General features: G+C 41.0%; 1 protein-coding gene across 2 annotated transcripts in view; it reads left to right on the forward strand.

Annotated features, from left to right (window-relative positions):
• LOC137528948 (cytochrome P450 2F3-like) overlaps nucleotides 1-18,525 on the forward strand; it is a 51,704-nt gene that overhangs the window by 20,863 nt on the left and 12,316 nt on the right. Inside the window, exons 4-7 of one of the 2 annotated variants that reach the window (XM_068250753.1) lie at nucleotides 398-547; nucleotides 3,755-3,915; nucleotides 4,456-4,632; nucleotides 7,647-7,788. In XM_068250753.1, the coding sequence (XP_068106854.1) occupies nucleotides 398-547; nucleotides 3,755-3,915; nucleotides 4,456-4,632; nucleotides 7,647-7,788 (630 nt within the window). Of the gene's footprint in view, nucleotides 1-366; nucleotides 548-3,754; nucleotides 3,916-4,455; nucleotides 4,633-7,646; nucleotides 7,789-18,525 lie in introns of both variants that reach the window. The other variant, XM_068250754.1, reaches the window with a different exon arrangement.

Consider the following 18,525-nt stretch of genomic DNA (forward strand, 5'->3'; position numbering starts at 1 on the left):
ATTCAGGGCGCCTCTTTCCCTTATTGTGCATAGTTATACCCCCGTACATGTTTGTCCGAGGGGTGGTGACAGAACACCCGTTGTTTTACCACGGTTAATGTTTTGTGCATCCTTTTTCATCTAAGAGAGCGACCGCAACCAGGTCTGTCCAGGACCACCCCGAGTGGAGTCGGGTTTATGGTCTCCACCTGCTTCCTGTGGTCGGTTGCCCCTTGCAACCCTCCTTTGTGAGTAGCCCTTTCAATCAATTGATTTCTCCACACACCTACTATTGACATACTGCACTATTGGGCTCCCTTTTTTGTCTCCTGTATCTTTTTTTTCCCATAGGGTGCCAAGACACCCCAACCACAATTTCTTTTTAAGTTGCTCCCTTTAATGTTATTTATCCAACTAGGTATTGCATTTTCAAATGGAGAGAAGTGGAAGATCCTCCGGCGCTTTGCCCTGTCTACCCTTAGGAATTTCGGCATGGGAAAAAGGAGTCTAGAGGAGCGTATACAAGAGGAAGCTCGCTGCTTGCTGGAGGAGTTCAAGAAGACAAAACGTGAGTACTGGAAGATTTATTTTTCCAATTTTTATGCGTTATCATTACAAAAGTTTTTTTTCTTCGGACCATACTTTTATGATAACCTCTGTCAAAGGTTTGTGTGTGTGTGTGTGGGGGGGGGAGGGCTTGGGTTGTTGTTGTTTTTTTGGTGCCCTTCTATCTTTGAGAGGATTCACTTAACTTCTCTCAAGGATTACCTCATCGGCTATGAGGAGAGGTAATTCGTGAGAAAAGGATGAAGAGAGATACATCTTGTGTTAAGACAGATAAAGAGAAGATAATTCATCATGTGATACGTTTTTTGAATCAACCCCTTTCTTTCTCCACAAAGGGCATGATTTGCATGAACTTTAAACTTATCTTACTGCATTTGTGTCTGTATAAACCCAATTAAAATAATAAACTGTTACACAGTTAGTTTAGTTGAAAAAAATTAATCCATCAAGTTTAACTAGAAGAATTGTTATACTGTCTTACTGTCCTATAGTCTCACATATCCTAGTTGAGAAGGTGAAACACTTTTACAAGGCTTGGACCAATAAGTCTCAAGAGAGAAAAAAAAATCATTTCCAAGTCCAGATATAATCCATGGATCAACTCTATTGGGAATTACCTAGCAATTATGGCCTTGGATGTCCTTAACTAATTACTGCAGTGGATGCAGTATATCTACATCCTGCTGGTGGTAATTAATGGCTTGAGGGGTGTAGACATACTTTGCCATGATTGCCTGCTGCATGCGTCTGCACGCATTCTCATTGCCTCCTGTTAGTACACTGATCAGTGAATGGGAAAACAGTTCCTATTCACCGATCAAAGTGCCTGTGATCAATGATCACCGGCATCAATGAGATGTCAATGGTCATTGACAAAATGAAAGTTAAAACAAAACCACATTACTTGTAGTAAGTCTACTAACAGTACACAGAAATATAAAGTGGGGGGACATGCACTGGCCAAATAGTAAAAAAATACACCCTAATACATTAAATTGAATAAAAATAAGTCCCACATTAAAATTAACCCCTTAACACTCCCACTTTCCCATAGTTACCAAAATAAAGCATTTGTATATAAGTAAAAAATTACATTTAAAAAAAATACATAGTTACCCCAGTGACTCAGGTTTTTTTTAATATGTTTGTCATTAGGGTGTATTTCTGTTATAAGGGCTTGTAATTAGTAAAGGACGCAAAACTGAAAAAAATACACCTTTATTTCTGTAACGATCGGTGTAACACAGAGAGGGTCTGATTATTGGTGATCTGCAGCATCACCAAGAATACAGATACACACCCGATCATTGATGATCCGCAGTATCACCGACAATCAGATATATTACTAACCTCTGGACACCTGAGAGATAGGAGTGTCTGGTGCAACAGTAATACTTTGAGAACAATATCAGGAGAACAGGTACAAAGCAGTCAGGAATACTGCTAGAGTATGAGTACCTTTCAGCAGCCTGAGAATCTCCCGCAGGGAGGAGTCAGACTGAGAGAGGAAGGACCAGAGAGGGAGTGACACCAATCTATGGATGTCACTGAATGATCTGTGAACTATCTCTTAACTGAGGAGATAGCTCTCAAGGTCGGACAAGCCAGGTCGGCAACACACGGACATACAAAGTACAAAGACAGGAGGCTGATTCGGTAATCCTAAGGCAAGCAGGGTTTGGCAACAGAGTATCAGATATAGCGAAGTACCGAATCAGCGAACAGAAGAGTGGTCAAGAAAGCAGAAAGTCACAACAGACAATAAGGGTGTGAGCTCCGTGATCATCAACACCCTGGAACTAGTCTGAAGAATAACAGAATGGTAACACAAGTCCCTAATCTTGGTGTAAGGTCCTTGTTCATCAACACCCTGGAACTAGCCTGAAGTATACCAGAATGATAATACAAGTCCCTAATCTTGGGTGCGAGGTCCTTGATCATCAACACCCTGGAACTATTCTGAAGTATAACAGAATGATAATACAAGTCCCTAATCTTGGGTGTGAGGTCCTTGATCATCAACACCCTGGAACTAGTCTGAAGTATAACAGAATGATAACGCAAATCCCTAGTCTTGGGTGTGAGCTCCTTGATCATCAACACCCTGGAACTAGTCTGAAGTATAGCAGAATGATAACACAGATTCTGACAATAAGGTCTGAGTGCTTCCATGTAGTGATCGCAACGGCAGACAACCAGTGAATGACCAGCACCCAGTATATATAGCCCAGCGCTCTCCAGCGCCTCCCCTAAGTGCTGGACCAATGGGAACTGGTTGAATCGTCAGCTGACCGGCTTGGTCAGCTGACTCCCTTCTGGCTGTCATAAAAGTTCTGCCTCTCAGCGCGCGCGCGTGTCCTTTTGAACCTGTGTGGACTATCAGTCCCAGCCACACCAGACATGTCTTGCGTACCACCCGCTGCTCTGGACGCGAAACCAGCCGCACCGCTATCAGGGCATGCAGCGGTTTCTCCGCGTTCAGCCATACTGGCAGGTGTAGGCCTACGCGTGCCAACCGCCACGTTGGATGCGGAATCAGCCGCCTTGTTCTGAGCACACACGGCGGCTTTTCCGCGTTTTCTCACAATTTCCAAATGAAATATTTACCCCACACATGGTACTAGGGACATATTTTAAACATTGTAATAACCAGAGCAAATGGGCAAATAAAATGTGTGCATTTTATCAACAGTACAGTATAGTTTTATTTTAAAACAATAATGGGCCAAAACTGAGAAATAATGCATTTTTCAATTTTTTTCTTATTTCCGTTAAAATGCACTTAGGATAAAATAATTCTTAGCAAAATGTACCACCTAGAGAAAGTCTAATTGGTTGTGAAAAAATGAAGAAATAGATAATTTAGTTGTGATAAGTAGTGATAAAGTTATTGACGAATGAATGGGAAGATAGCTGAAATGTGAAAATTCCACAAGGGGAAAAAACTTAAGTGGCAAAGTGATTAATTGCAAGAAAAGCATCCAAGCCCTCTTTAAATGCAGTTATAAAATTTGTCACAACTACTTCCTTATAGTGGAATAGTTACCTAGGTTGAAAATCAAGAGCCCCCTCATCTAGCCGTCATTGGATTCCCTTCAAGGTTAAGAAAGCATCCAAATCCATACTGATAGCTGTGACTGATTTTGAAATGTTTTTGAAATGTTTTTGTACACATTTAATTGAAACTACATCTATCCTTTCTATGAAGAAACCCTTTTTGATCCAACCTTTTTCTTGAGTCGAGCCGTGTCCAATGTAATTTGCTCCGTCGTGTTTGGAAAACGGTTTGAGTACGAAGATAAAAAGTTCCTTACACTTCTTCAACTCATCAATGACAACTTTCAGATAATCAGCTCTGGCTGGGGGACGGTAAGAAAATGCTTTACTCATCCAACTTATTTATCTATTTTCCAAGGAGTTTTACTATCTAAGTGGCATTTTCCTTGGTATGAAGGTTTTCAGAAGGCTTTCCTTGCTGAAGACAACCCCAAAAACATTTTTTTATAATATATGTATATTTTATAATCAAGTCTAACAATAATTCTTTCTTGAAATTGGAGTGGCCATTCAATTTTTTATGCCATTTAAAGTCTCCTTTGTCACTCAGTAAATGTTCAATTGGTGAGCCTGTCCAATTGCTCATGTGCTGCATAAGTGAAAGGCACCAGGGAATGCAGAGATTCTCAGTACCTATTTTTATGCCCCCCCCCCCCCCTTCCCCCCCTACTACCATTCTGTATTATAAATTATAAAAATACCATATAATCTAGAAGACTGTTATTTCCTCAATCTTAAAAAAAAAATAAAAAAGGTTTTTTTTTGATAGAGTATATTAAGAAGTTGATTTTTGTGGTAGATGTATTGTGCAGTTTTGTCTAACATCAATCTACCATTGTTTTGCCACTGAAGTTTTACAATATATTCCCTGGACTCATGAATTACTTGCCAGGACACCACCATCGCATGTTCACTAACCTTGAAAAGATGAGGGCTTTTGTAGAGGAGAACCTGAGGAAGCATGAGAAGACATTTCAGCCAGACTGTCCACGAGACTTGATGGACTGTTTTCTTATCAAGATGCAGAAGGTGAGTTGCCAAGAAAACCAGAATCTCCTTCTAAGTATATTATACTATCTCTATATATAAAATCGGATGTATGTGTGTGTGTGCGCGTGCGTGCGTGCGTGCGTGTGTGTGTGTGTGTGTGTATGTATGCGTGTATGTGCCGCGATCACTCGAAAACGGCTTGATCGATTTGAACAAAACTTGGTATACAGATCCCTTACTACCTGGGATGATATGTTCTGGGGATCTCGCGTCCCCCCTGCAGACCTGGGCGGAGCTACAAACAGCAAATCAGATTTCACCCATTCAGGTCAATGAAAAAAATGGAAAAGGCTGCCATTCTCACAGTAATCAAGGCAGAGTCCCCACACTTGGCACAGTTGCAAAATCCAGGAAAAGTGGGTGGAGCATAAAACAGCCAATTGAATTTCAGCAATTCACTTTAAATGGGAAAGTGTAAACTTCAGCCATTCTTAGACTGTTAATGGCAGGGTTCTCAAACTTGGTCACTGAGTGAATGAGATTAGGATTCAGGGAAGTGGGTGGAGCCTACAACAGCCAATCAAAATTCACCTATCGATTTTAAAGGGAAATATTTAAACTGCTGCCATTCTTACACTGTTAATGGAAGAGGCTTCAAACTTGGGTGACTGGGGTTCAAATTCACTAAAGGGGCGGGACCAAAAACAGCTCAATCTGATTTCTTTGTTGGATAAACTGTTTCCATTTACACATTTTTGATGCCAGGAACCTGAAAGTTCACAAACTTTATCATTGAGTGACTGTCAAGGTTACAAAAAGTGGGTGGAGCCAAAAACAAATTTCACTAGGAAAATATAACCTGCAGACATTCTTACACTGTTAATGGCAGGGTTCTCAAACTTTGCACATGTGGTCCCCGGGTGACTGGGATTAATATTAAGGAAAATGGGTGGAGCCTACAACAGCCAATCAAAATTCACTTATTGATTTTCAAGGGGAATATTTAAATTGCTGCCATTCTTACACTGTTAACAGCAGATGCCTCAAACCTGGTACAGTTGGTCACTGGGTGACTTGGGTTCAAATTTAGAAAGGGGTGGAGCCACAAACAGTCAATCAGATCTGTTTAATTTTAATGAGAACATATAAATTATTGATACTAAGGACCCCAAAGCTCATAAACTTGATAATTGAGTGACTGTATGTCAAGGTTAGAAAAAGTGGGCGCACCAACAACTATTTTTTTTTACATGGGATAATATAAACTGCAACAATTCTTACACTGTTAATGGCAGGGTTCCCAAACTTGACACAGTTGGCCACTGGGTGACTGGGATTAATATTCAGAAATGTGGGTGGAGCCTACAACAGCCAATCAAAATGCACCTATTTATTTTCAAGGGGAATATTTACATTGCTACGATTCTTACACTGTTACTGGCAGGGGCCTCAAACCTGATAAAGTCAGTCACAGTTCTGTATAAAGTGCTTAGGGGGCACCATGTAAAACTTACACCGGGGGCCCATAGCTCCTTAGCTACGCCACTGCAGATTTCCTTGCTGGATAAACTGCTTCCATTCACACAATTTTGAAGCCAGGAACCCGAAAGCTCACAAACTTGGTCATTGAGTGACTGTGTGTCAAGGCCACAAAAACTAAGTGAAGTCAAAAACAGATTTCCCTGGGAAAATGTAAACTGCAGCTATTCTTCACTGTTAATGGTAGGGTTCTCAAACTTTGCACAAGTGGCCACTGGGTGACTGGGATTAATATTCAGAACAGTGGGTGGAGCCTTAAAAAGCTAATCAAAATTAGCCTGTTGATTTTCAAAGGGAATATTAAAATTGCTGCCATTCTTCACTATTAATGGCACAAGCCTCAAACCTGGTACAGGTGGTCATTGGGTCACTGGGGTTCAAATTCAGAAAAAGGGGTGGAGACACAAACAGCCAATAAGATTTGTTTCATTATACTGGGAAAATACAAATTATTGATGCCAAGGACCCCAAAGTTCACAAACTTGGTCATTGAGTAACTGTGTGTCCAGGTTACAAAAAGTGGGTGGAGCCAAAAACAAATTTCACTGGGAAAATATAAACTGCAGCCCTTCTTACACTTTTAATGGCAGGGTTCCCAAACTTTGTCCAGATGGTCACTGGGTGACTGAGATTAATATTCAGGAAAGTGAGTGGAGCCTATAATAGCCAATCAAAATTCACCTGTTTCAAGGGGAATATTTAAATTGCTGCCATTTTTACACTGTTAACCTCCCTGGCAGTAAGCCCAACACAGTGTCAGGCTAGCTGCCGCAGGGGATCGCATTGCCCCGGGAGGATTTTTTTAAATAAAATGTTTTACATATTGTTAAGCTAGTACTTTGCTAGCTAACTATGGTGCCCAAGTCGCTCCGTTCCCCTCCAATTGCCCCTATCACCTCCGGTATACATACCCCCCAGGGATCCCGCGATGGCTCAGCCTCCCAATCAGCACCCGGCTTTGCTATGGGGAGGATGGGAACTGCGCATGATGTCATGACATCTATGACGTCATGACGTCATGTCCGATTGTCACCATAGTGACAAGTGATGCTAATTTGGAAGCTGCAGCTCTCGTGGGATTGCGGACGGGTGAGTGTTGCCGGGGGCGATCGGGGGGGGGGGGGTCTGAAAGGTGCCGGGGGACTTGGGCAACATAGTTAGCTAGCCTAGTGCTAGCTAACATAAAAAAACATTTAATTTAAAAAAATCCCTCCTGCGGGCGCAGCCACTTAAAATGCGTAACGCCAGGGATGTTAATAGCATATGCCTCAAACCTGCTACAGTTGGTCATTGGGTGACTAGGGTTCAAATGCTGGAGAGGGGCGGAGCCACAAACAGCCAATCTGCTTTGTTTAATTTCTATGGGAATATACAAATGATTGATGCCAAAGCTCACAAACTTCGTCATTGAGTGTTTGTGTGTTGGCGTAAGAAAAAGTGAGTGGAGCCAACACCAGCCAAATATATATCAGCTAGTATCCTATATTTTAATAATTGTTAATGCATTCATTCAGGAGAAAGATAACCCTCAAAGTTACTTCAACCTGGAGACCCTTGTGATGACCACACTTAACTTGTTCTTTGGAGGAACAGAGACTGTCAGCACCACCTTGAGATATGGAATTCTTATTCTGATGAAATACCCTCATGTTACAGGTAAGAGGAAACATCTGTCAGTTTTTTAGCCTAAAATACTGATCTGGTGATAACATTTGTAAACCACAGTCATAAGCAGGGGTATTGCTAGAATCCTGAAAGCTCCGAGGCACCAAGACAGGAAGCAGAGTGCAGCATGCTACATGCACCATGGTGAAAAAGTGGGCATGGTCACGACCAGAGGTGGGGGTGCAAACTGTAATATATTCTAATATGAATGCAACTCAAACGCAGTGGACCCGAATGGCCTCTCCAAGCATTGTTAAACAAAGTGACCCCACAAGAAATTAGGCAGCCCTCCCCCCCCCCCCCCATAATAAAGCATTGCCTCCCCACCAAAAAATAAGTAAATAACATACGTAATGAGCCAGCATTTCACTAAAAAATGCTTAATAAAGCAGCAGTATCTTCTCCCTAAAAAAAAGGCACCATCCGCCCAAGAAAACAGTGGTGGCCGCTGAAATCTCTGGTGTTAGTGGGGGCGACTATATGTAAAAACCTTCTACTTAGCTCTCAGATGGCGCATCTGCTGTCTTCTAGAGTGACTCTCCTACATGAAGCTTGCTCACCTCACATCAAGACATGCACTATGGGCAACCAATAATAAACCAATAGTAAACATGCCTGCAATGCCATGTCATTTTCAGGATTCACTTGACTTGGGGGATAGGCTTGGTTTGATAAATAAACTAAGCCTGACTCCCAGGTGAACCGCAATAGACTTCAATGGGGAGGCGAACTTTGAAAAATAGAAAAAATTCTAACGCCTACAAAAATGATAGAAAACATGTTTCAAAGGCTCTAATACCTGGAGGCAGACATGATTGAGTGACATACACATCAAATGTCCCAGGCTAAAATCTAGGTTTCACACAGACCCCTATTTAGGACTTCCTCCACCCCCCTCCCTCCACCCTCCACCCCCCTCCCTCCACCCTCCACCCTCCTCCCTCCACCCTCCTCCCTCCACCCTCCACCCTCCTACTGAAGAGGTGCTGGCTTACTGAACAGACAGAGACGAGATTTGAATTCTGGTCTCCTGTGTCAGAGGCAGAGCCCTTAACCATTACACCATACAGCCACTGCTTACAGAGATGTAGCCATACGTGGCCTTGTATTTTGTGTTCAACAGTTGTCAAGAGAAAAATTAGACAAGATAGCAGTGTTAGGAAGACTTGCCTAAGGTATCCTACTGAATAGGTGCTGGCTTACTGAACAGACAGAGATTAGATTCCAACTCTGGTCTCCTGTGTCAGAGGCAGAGCCCTTAACCATTACACCATGCAGCCACTGCTTACAGAGATATAGCCAGACATGGCCTTGTATTTTGTGTTCAACAGTTGTCCAAAGAGAACCCCAGATAGCCAGGTAGATTCATATCTCTCTCTCTCTCTCTCACCAACACTACATGCCATCTCTGTTTGTTCAGTAAGCCAGCACCTATTCTCTGTATTCAGTAGGAGACCTTGGGCAAGTCTTCCTAACACTGCTATCTTGTCTAATTTTTCTCTTGACAACTGTTGAACACAAAAATACAAGGCCATGTCTGGCTACATCTCTGTAAGCAGTGGCTGCATGGTGTAATGGTTAAGGGCTCTGCCTCTGACACAGGAGACCATAGTTCGAATCTCGTCTCTGTCTGTTCAGTAAGCCAGCACCTATCCAGTAGGAGACCTTAGGCAAGTCTTCCTAACGCTGCTATCTTGTCTAATTTTTCTCTTGGATTGAGCATAAATGGTAAATGCTAGGCCAGCTTCAGTTAGTACTGGGTTCAATTCTCAGCTATGGTATGTAAACTGGCTTTTGAAATAATATAATTCTCTGGCAGATGAGACCCTCCTCCCTCCGGTAGGAGGGAGGAGGTAATAGGTAGAAGGGTGGAGGGACCCACAAGAGCCTAATTAAAATCTCCCTAGCAGAGTGTGTAGCAGCTGTCCCTTAACTAATTAGTGTAGGCAGACAAGTGAGTCAAATGGTATAAGGACCTTGCTTGGAGGATGTAGGGAGGGGGGGCGGGCCTCCAGCATTGAGAGCAGTGTGTTTGGCAATAATGTGTCTGCTGACTGTGATGTAGAGGGTCAAAGTTTTGCTCCATAGAGCATTATGGGGTGAATCGAACTTCCGGGAAAGTTCGCGTTTGGTAGGCGAACGCGAACCACCGAAGTTCGCCTGGAACCGTTCGCCAGCGAACCGTTCAGGACATCTCTACTTCTTGGGACTTTTTCAGTTGCAAAGTGCTAAAAAGTTATTTTAAACAGAAGATGAAAAATTACCTCTAGGAGAAAACTTAGAACAAAATGGAATTGGATTGGGCCCATAAACTCTTACCACAAAATAACACAATGTTTTTGAATCAAACTACCTCCTGTAGGGTTAACTTTAACCACTTAGGGGTTTTGTGTAATATCAAAATATTAGTGCATGAAAGTGAGAACAAAAAGAAAAAAAAACAATTTTTTTTTTGATTCAAGCAGTTTTATTAAAGTTTTATCATACAGCAATAAATCGTATTGCATAAATTAGTGCTAAAAAAAACACCCTAATGGCTAGACTCTGGGTATATATTATATTTTATATAATGCTCATCTAATCATTTACCTGAATTAGAGAAGCTGCAACAGCAGGGAAGTAATCAAATTTATGCAGGTTAATTATTAAAGTTATCCATTCCGTCCTGAAAGGAGTCAGCAGCAACTGGTCTTAGTGTATTAAGTGATAAGGATGCTAATCTTGCATTCAAAACTTTCAAAACTTTTTCTGCTTTTTTGGTTTGGAGTTATTACATACCTTAGGAGCACTGTCCCTTTAATTGCCATTGCCAAACAGTGTCATGCTGGGGGGGTCTGTTTATCTATAATATATTCCTCCTCTTCCCTTCATTTCCTCCTCCTTCTAATGACATACCGTAAGATCATGCACTTCCTAGTATAGACCTCTGAAGACTCTGGGAGGAGGGTGGATAATGAATACACAATTAGCAAGAGGAGAAAAAAAGAGTGAAGGAAGAAATTATGCCAAGAGGTCAAAGGTAACCAAGATGGAAATTGTCTAGAATAAGATTCTCTGCTTTTCCTTTACAAAACTCACAGGAATCATAATGTGGACAGTGCAATACATCTGTTATGTAAGTAGAAGTAGTATTTTTCTACTTATAGATGTTTTTTTTATTGCTAGATTAGCATGGGTGTCACTTGTTCTTTAAAAAGAACCCTTCCCCATCCTTCCTTACTTTTTTGAGTCTGGTATTTGCCAGTAAGGCAGATCCTGCTAGCATAGGACTCTGCCACCTGAACAAAACCATCCCGACATTGCCTTTTTGGCCAATACCATCTCTGTATGGCCTTCATGGCCAATACCATTCTCATGGGAGATAAGAAGTTAACATAGTTACATAGTTTGGTTGAAAAAATCCATCCATCCATCAAGTTATTATTATTTTATTTATAACTTGATGGATGGATGTATTTCAACTAGAAATTATGGTCCAACACTAACCTAAACTCTTACATATCCTAGTTGATCCAGATGAAGGTTAAAAACCCTTACAAGATTTAGGCCAACTAAGCTTTCAAGAGATAAATACCTTCACGACTCCAGGTGGCAATCAGATAAAATCTCTGTATTAACGTTGCTGGGAATTATCTAGTAATTATAGTCATTGATGTATTTAATGCAAGTAAGCATCCAAGCTCCCTTAAAGCAGTAGGATCAGCCATACTATTCCAGGGAAAAAAAACACATATATAAGTAGATAAATACTTGATCTACTTACTTAACACATGTATTGTACTGTCCACGTTTTGATTTCAGTGAATGTTATATAGTAAATGACGAGAATTCTGTTCCTGGTGGGGGCCATGTCTTTTGCCCACAGTTAAGGCTAACTCGTGATGTATATTCTGCCCTTTACTTTTTTCTTGCCTCCTCCAATCACTGAGTCGCCTCAGCCTTGCTTGTAAACACAAGTGAGCAGGGGATCAGGTTTCAGATAAGCAGCAGGCAGGGAAATAAAGGGAAGAGGAGGAATATATTATAGATAAAAAGAAACCCCAGCATGCAATTCTTTGGCACCAACTACTAAAGAGCCAGTGCTCCTAAGGTATATGATAACTCCAAATCATAACAGCAGAAAAAGTTTTGAAAGTTTTGAATGCAGGATTAGCATCTTTATCACTTAATACACTCAGACCAGTTGCTGTTGAAATTTGATTTTTATGGTGACGATTCTGCTTTAAACACAGATATAGAATTTCGCATAACTACTTCCTGTGATAATACATTCCACATTTTAACCACACTTACTGTAAAATACAAGGCTTATTGTATTTAGCATAATGTAGGCATAAGCAAAATGTATTTTTTACTTAGGCAGAGTAGGTGAACATCTTTTATCTCATTTACCATCAAGTATGAAGATAAACAATGCTTTCCATGTCTACAAATGCTAACTGAGTACATAGAGAAGAACACCCAAGTGATAATAATGTTGGTTAGTGGTTACTTCTTGCTAGTGACTTTGTGTTTTTGCTTCAGCAAAAAGGATTCATTTTGCATAGCACTATCTATGAGTTTTTTTTTCCGAGGAGATACATTTTCATCTTCTGTTTAAAATAACGTTTCAGCACTCTGCAATTGAAAAAGTACCAAAAAGAAAGTGAAAAAAGTACTGTCAAAATTATTCTGAGTATTTTCTTGCTTGCTTGGTGGCTTAAAAGGCTGAAAATATCACCTGGGAGAAAACTTAGGAGGAAAAGTGAATTGGAATCGGCCCTTTAAAGTGGGATTGTCAGCCACAAAATCGAAATTCCATTTACCCACTGCTCTGTGTGTGTCTGTTATGCTGTCTACAACCTGATCCTGCATTGTAAGCATCCCAATCTAATCAGAAAGGTTTCTGATGAAATAAATCAAATCCTATCTCAGTCCCCTGGCTCTATTTGGTACATTGCCGATGAGAAGGAAGCTTGTCATCTCCACTAACACATTCCTGCTCCTCGCAGATTGGCTGAGGGCAGTTCAGTGAGTTGCTGAAATACGATCTATGCTGTGCTCTCATGTGTTTACAAAGCAAGCTAGAGATGACAGTGCAGTTTGTAGGAGAAAAAAAAGTAAGGGAGGAAATGACACCAGAATTGGCTTTAGTTAGAAGGAATTAAGATGGCAAATGCCTGAAACAGAACTTTATTTACTATATAAAATTCACTGAAATCAAAATGTGGAAAGTACAATACATATGTTATGTAAGTAGAACAAGTAGTTGTCTACTTACAGTATATATGTGTTTTTCCCTGGGATACTATGGCTGACCTTGCTGCTTTAATGTAAGAAATGCATCAACACGTTCATATGTGTCAAACTATTGCTAGCCCTAATGCTAGCAGTTAAATTCAAACTTCATGTGTCTTGACTTCTGAGCGTATCTGCTCACAGTCCAAGCTTTATACCTACACATTTTTGGAGAGGATTATTTTGCTAGTTTACTATAAAAACAGCCCTGCGGGGATATAATCCAATAAAGGTAAGGTTCCACTTAACTGGACATTTAAATGACAAGCACAAAGCGGTATTACATACATTTTTTTTCCTTTGCTCTAGTTCACTCACTGTATCTCACATTATTTAATAACCACTTTGAATCCCTTGCTACGCTTATCTACTCCCCACAAAACTTCATCTTAAGCTCAGGGGAGTAAATATGCGTACTTGTGGTAAACAGTGTGCTGTATGCCCAATAAGCTATCTGATTATGTATATAGGGTATTATTTTAACCGTGACAAGTGAGAGAATAGATTTTGTGTTGTTTGACAACTGAGGGCTAAGTCATGTGATTTTTTTTTACGGAAAACTGAATGAAAAGCAATAAAACTGTTGTTTTCATGTACTCTATACCCTAAATAAATACTTGTAAAAAAGACAAAAGTGACAGCATTGAAAAGAGAATACATAGTTAATATGAAGATAAGGCTTTTAATTACTGATAGAGTACAATGAGAAAACAAAAAACACAAACCAGAAACTAATATATTATCGCCATACATTGTACTAGGAACATTATTTAAATGTTGAGATAACCAACAATTAGCGATAGTGTATTTTTTCTTTTTTTTCTCATTTTTCCCTTAAAATGCACAGATAATAACATAATTACTAAAAGCAAATATCACCCAAGCATAATTTGTGGCAAAAAAACAAGATATAGATCATTTACATCTGATGAGTAGCAATAAAGTTATTGGTGAATGAATGGGAGGAGCGCTGAAATGTGAAAATTGCTCTGGTTTTTAAGCAAAAAACCTTCCTTCTTGGCAGTAAATACATTACATGAAAATGAATAGTCCTGAAAGCCCCTCTGATGTAGCAATAAAGTTATTGGTGAATGAATGGGAGGAGCGCTGAAATGTGAAAATTGCTCTGGTTTTTAAGCAAAAAACCCTATGGTGCTGAAGTGGTTAACAGTGTAGAGATTACACAGACATTCCATTCCTTCTTGGCAGTAAATACATTACATGAAATGAATAGTCCTGAAAGCCCCTCTGATTAGCTGTACTGACATGCACAGTATAGACACTCACGTTAAATGGATTAGGTGGCATGCACTTTCTAAATTAGAACTATATTCAAAACCATTCCTTTAACCACTTCAGGACCAGAGGTTTATACCCCCTAGTGACCAAGCCATTTTTTACAATTCGGAACTTCACAACCTTAATGGTTTATTGCTCGGCCATACAACTTAGCACCCAAATGAATTGTATCTCCTTTTCTTCTCACAAATAGAGCTTTCTTTTAGGCGCTATTTGATTGCTGCTTCTAGTTTCAGTTTTTTTTTTATTCCAATAAAAAAAAAGACTGAAATCTAAAAAAAATAAACATACAGGTAAGTTAATTGGCTTCCCCTTTTATTGGCCCTAAACTATGATACACACACTACACGATACATGTATAGATATATGGCTATGGCAGGGATTAGAGTGTAAGTTATGTGACAAGTCTATACTCTGTGCAGCGCTGCACAAGATGTCAGCTCTTATAAATATATAACTCGTAAATACTAAAAAAACAGCCTGCCAGCTCCGACAGGCTGATTGCTAAGGCCCACTGTGTTCACTGACGGGAGCTCGCCCTCGTGCGATCGCAAGCTACCGTTAAGTCTCACTCCTCGCAAGAGTACGCTACTGTATATGGCATCGTGGAGGAACAGAGAATCTCTGCCGCCGCCATCCTGCGTTAGGTGGTCGGCAAGAGGTTACAGTCCATTGTCTTCAATGATCATACAAATATATACTTAAAGAACCACTATCAAAGAAACAGTTTTTCTGTAAAACCCACATACCTATAGAGCTTTTAGCCAGCAACACTGTAAAGTTTTTCAGAGGTCTCGAGTCTCAGCACAGCCTGTGTGAAAAAATGCTTTGTTTATTAGCTGTTTGTAAACAATTGTGTGTCAGCATCAGAGAGGGGTGGAAAGGGTGGCAGAGCTGAACTGTAATCTGGCTGTAAACTGTTTACTTTACATTGCAAGGGATAGGATGAGCGAGAGAGAGACGAGCGCAACTCACAGATAGAGCCACAGCTAATTATTATTTACACTTATTTAAATCTATATTTCTACTTTCTATCATGCTGAACAGATTCCAGTCACAGTATTAGAGCCAGTGAAGGTGTTTCTGCATGCTGGATGTGCTGGACACAGACCTCCATAGTAATGCTCACAGTGAGAACTATTCTCTGTAAATTTCATTTTCCTCAAATAAAACATGAAAAGATGGAAAAAAAGCCATTGTATTGCTATTTGCTAGTAATAACTGGAAATATATGTGGCATTTAGAATTTTAGTTAACTTTGATAGTTGTCCTTTAAGGAAATTACGTGGGTAAAGAATTTTTTTTTTAAAGACTTACCCGTTTACATATTCACAATGAATATTCATAGCTAGATAGATAGATAGATAGATAGATAGATAGATAGATAGATAGATAGATAGATAGAAAAAAAATCACTTATTTGGTACAACCAATCGTTTTAACCGAACTGGGGTAAAATTTAACAATAAGATTGTAACGTTTGTGGTTATCTTAAAAGTGTAAAATTAGGAGTGCAAGATATCAACACTTTTCTTCTCAGGTAAATGCAAGCCTGATGAGTTATAAACTTTTTTTAGCACCCACTAGAATGAATTTCATAAGTCTCACCTGCTTCCTTGTGTAACAGTACTGCTTTTTAAATTTGAAATCATAACCATTGTTGCTTGCAAATTTAAGCCAAAGTCATTGTATTTTCACGTTTTCGTGGTTTCAGCGAAAATGCAAAAAAAAAAATCAATATCTTACTGGGAAAAGCATGGAAAAACAACATTTTTATTTTTTTAAGCGAAAGGTAAAAAATCTGTATATTATCCACTTCAGGATTCGGCGTACGCTTAACTACGCCCCTGAATCCTGAAGTGGATTGCATGGAAACGGCCGCTCGTACGAGCGGCCTTTCCATGTCAGTTCACGGAGGGTGTCTCCGTGAACACCCTGCGAGCCGCCGATCGTGGCTCGCAGGGTAAATGTAAACACACGGGGAAGATCTTCCCCGGTGTTTACATGTATACGGCGCTGCTGCGCAGCAGCGCCGTGGCGGAGATCGGCGATCCCCGGCCTCTGATTGGCCGGGGACCGCCGGCACCTGATAGGCTGAAGCCTATCCCATCAGGCGCAGGACGGAATTCCGTCCTGCGCCGCTCACAGGGGGAGGTAGAGGGAGGGAAGGGGAAGGCGGCCAGAAAGCGCTGCGGAGGGGGGCTTTGAAGAGAGCCCCCCCCGCAAGCGCAAGCAGCCGGCGGCGATCAGACCCCCCCAGCAGGACATCCCCCTAGTGGGGAAAAAAGGGGGGAAGTCTGATCGGCCTGGCTGCTAGCTGATCGGTGCTGCGGGCTGGAGAGCCCACGCAGCACCGATCAGCAAAACCACCCGGTATCCGGAAGTGGTTATACCACAAAAAGTGCAAAAATAACAAAACTTATTATCGATGGCTTTTTTGCTCAAAAATCAAATTTAATGAGACTCCATAACAAAAATTGCATCCTGTTTTTTATCATCCTACAAGTTCCAAAAGCTATTCTAATGTGTTCTGGCTTACTGCAGCACTTTATACTATCACTGTCTCTGTTATAAATCAATGTATCTTTCCCCTGTCAGACTTGTCGGCCTGTGTCTGGAAGGCTGCCAAGTTCTTCAGTGTTGTGGTTCTGCTGTGAACTCCCCCTTCCAGGCCCCTCTATGCACACTGCCTGTGTATTATTTAGATTAGGGCAGCTTCTCTCTTCTCTCTTATCTTTTACAAGCTGGATAAATCGTCCTCTGAGCTGGCTGGGCTTTCACATACTGAAGGATTACAGACAAGGGCAAAGCTGTTTGCAGGAAGAAACGAGCAGCCTGAAACTTCAGTGCATGAGAACAGGGGGAAAGAAACACACAAATAATCTCTTGAGATTCAAAAGGAAGGCTGTATACAGCCTGCTTGTGTATGGATGTATTTTCTATGTGTGGGCATACTGTACATCAACCTACTTCCTGTTTTGGTGGCCATTTTGTTTGTTTATAAACAAACTTTTAAAAACTGTTTTTAACCACTTTTAATGCAGCGAGGAGCGGCGAACTTGTGTCAGAGGGTAATAGGAGATGTCCCCTAACGCACTGGTATGTTTACTTTTGTGCGATTTTAACAATACAGATTCTCTTTAACATTCTTTTCAAGAAAATTGATGAGAAAGGACTATTGGCATTTTCGCTCATCGCTGATCATAGCCTCTAAGTTCTATATTGTTTCTAGTCCCAATAAACTGTTCTTTTTACCTGACAACTCTCACTTTTTATAAGAGAGACACCTGCTTGAGGACCTAGTGAAGATTGTTACCCAAGTAAAGTCAGATTCAAATTTTCCCCATAATGTTTACCCTGTGTTTGCCTTTGCAGGAAAACTTGTTTTGTGAGCATGCTATTTACCTATCTATCTCCATATTACAACAAACACAATTGCTAACTCCCAGCTAGAGCAATCTCCTGCCTTTATCTGGTCAGCAGACGCCAGTCAGCCAATCAGGTGTACTGTTATACACCCTTTGCCTGCTGTACCAAATCTAGCAGGAATTGCATAAATTAGCATTTAGGTGGGAGGCTTCAGTTGGAGGAAATCGTAGATTGCATCGTTTTACAGGGACACCCCGTGAAGGCACATCTGCCACATGGTCCCTTCCCTAACCACTCACCTATCAACCGCATCCCGGAAGCTGCAAAATAGAAATTTAAAATCACAAACACTGGTCCGCACGACAGCCGGGGGCCCCAGGTCTCTCTTACTGGCTGGGGCCCCCAAACCACCATGCGATACCTAGAGGGAAGTGTGGGCAAGCCCTGGATCTCTCACCTCAAGGGAACTCACCCCCACCGCCTGTAAATTGAATGCTAAACATTGTTGTACAGTGTGCCTGTACCTACAGCATACATCTTCTTTAGCCCATCCCACGGCACCTCTCACGATGCGTTCCAACAAGCCACGTCACATGATTACAAACACTTCCTCCTTCAACCCGGAAGGAGGAAGTGTTTGTAGTCACGTGACCGCACCGTGGGACGGGTTAAAGAAGATGCCTGCTGGGTTTAACATCCCCTCCCCCCGCACACACCTGCTCAGGTGCAATAATTAGGAGGTTGAAATCCAAATGAAACCCATTTGGATTTCATTTGTTTTTA

The sequence above is a fragment of the Hyperolius riggenbachi genome, chromosome 8 (assembly GCF_040937935.1).
Source record: "Hyperolius riggenbachi isolate aHypRig1 chromosome 8, aHypRig1.pri, whole genome shotgun sequence".
NCBI classification, from domain to species: Eukaryota; Metazoa; Chordata; class Amphibia; order Anura; family Hyperoliidae; genus Hyperolius; species Hyperolius riggenbachi.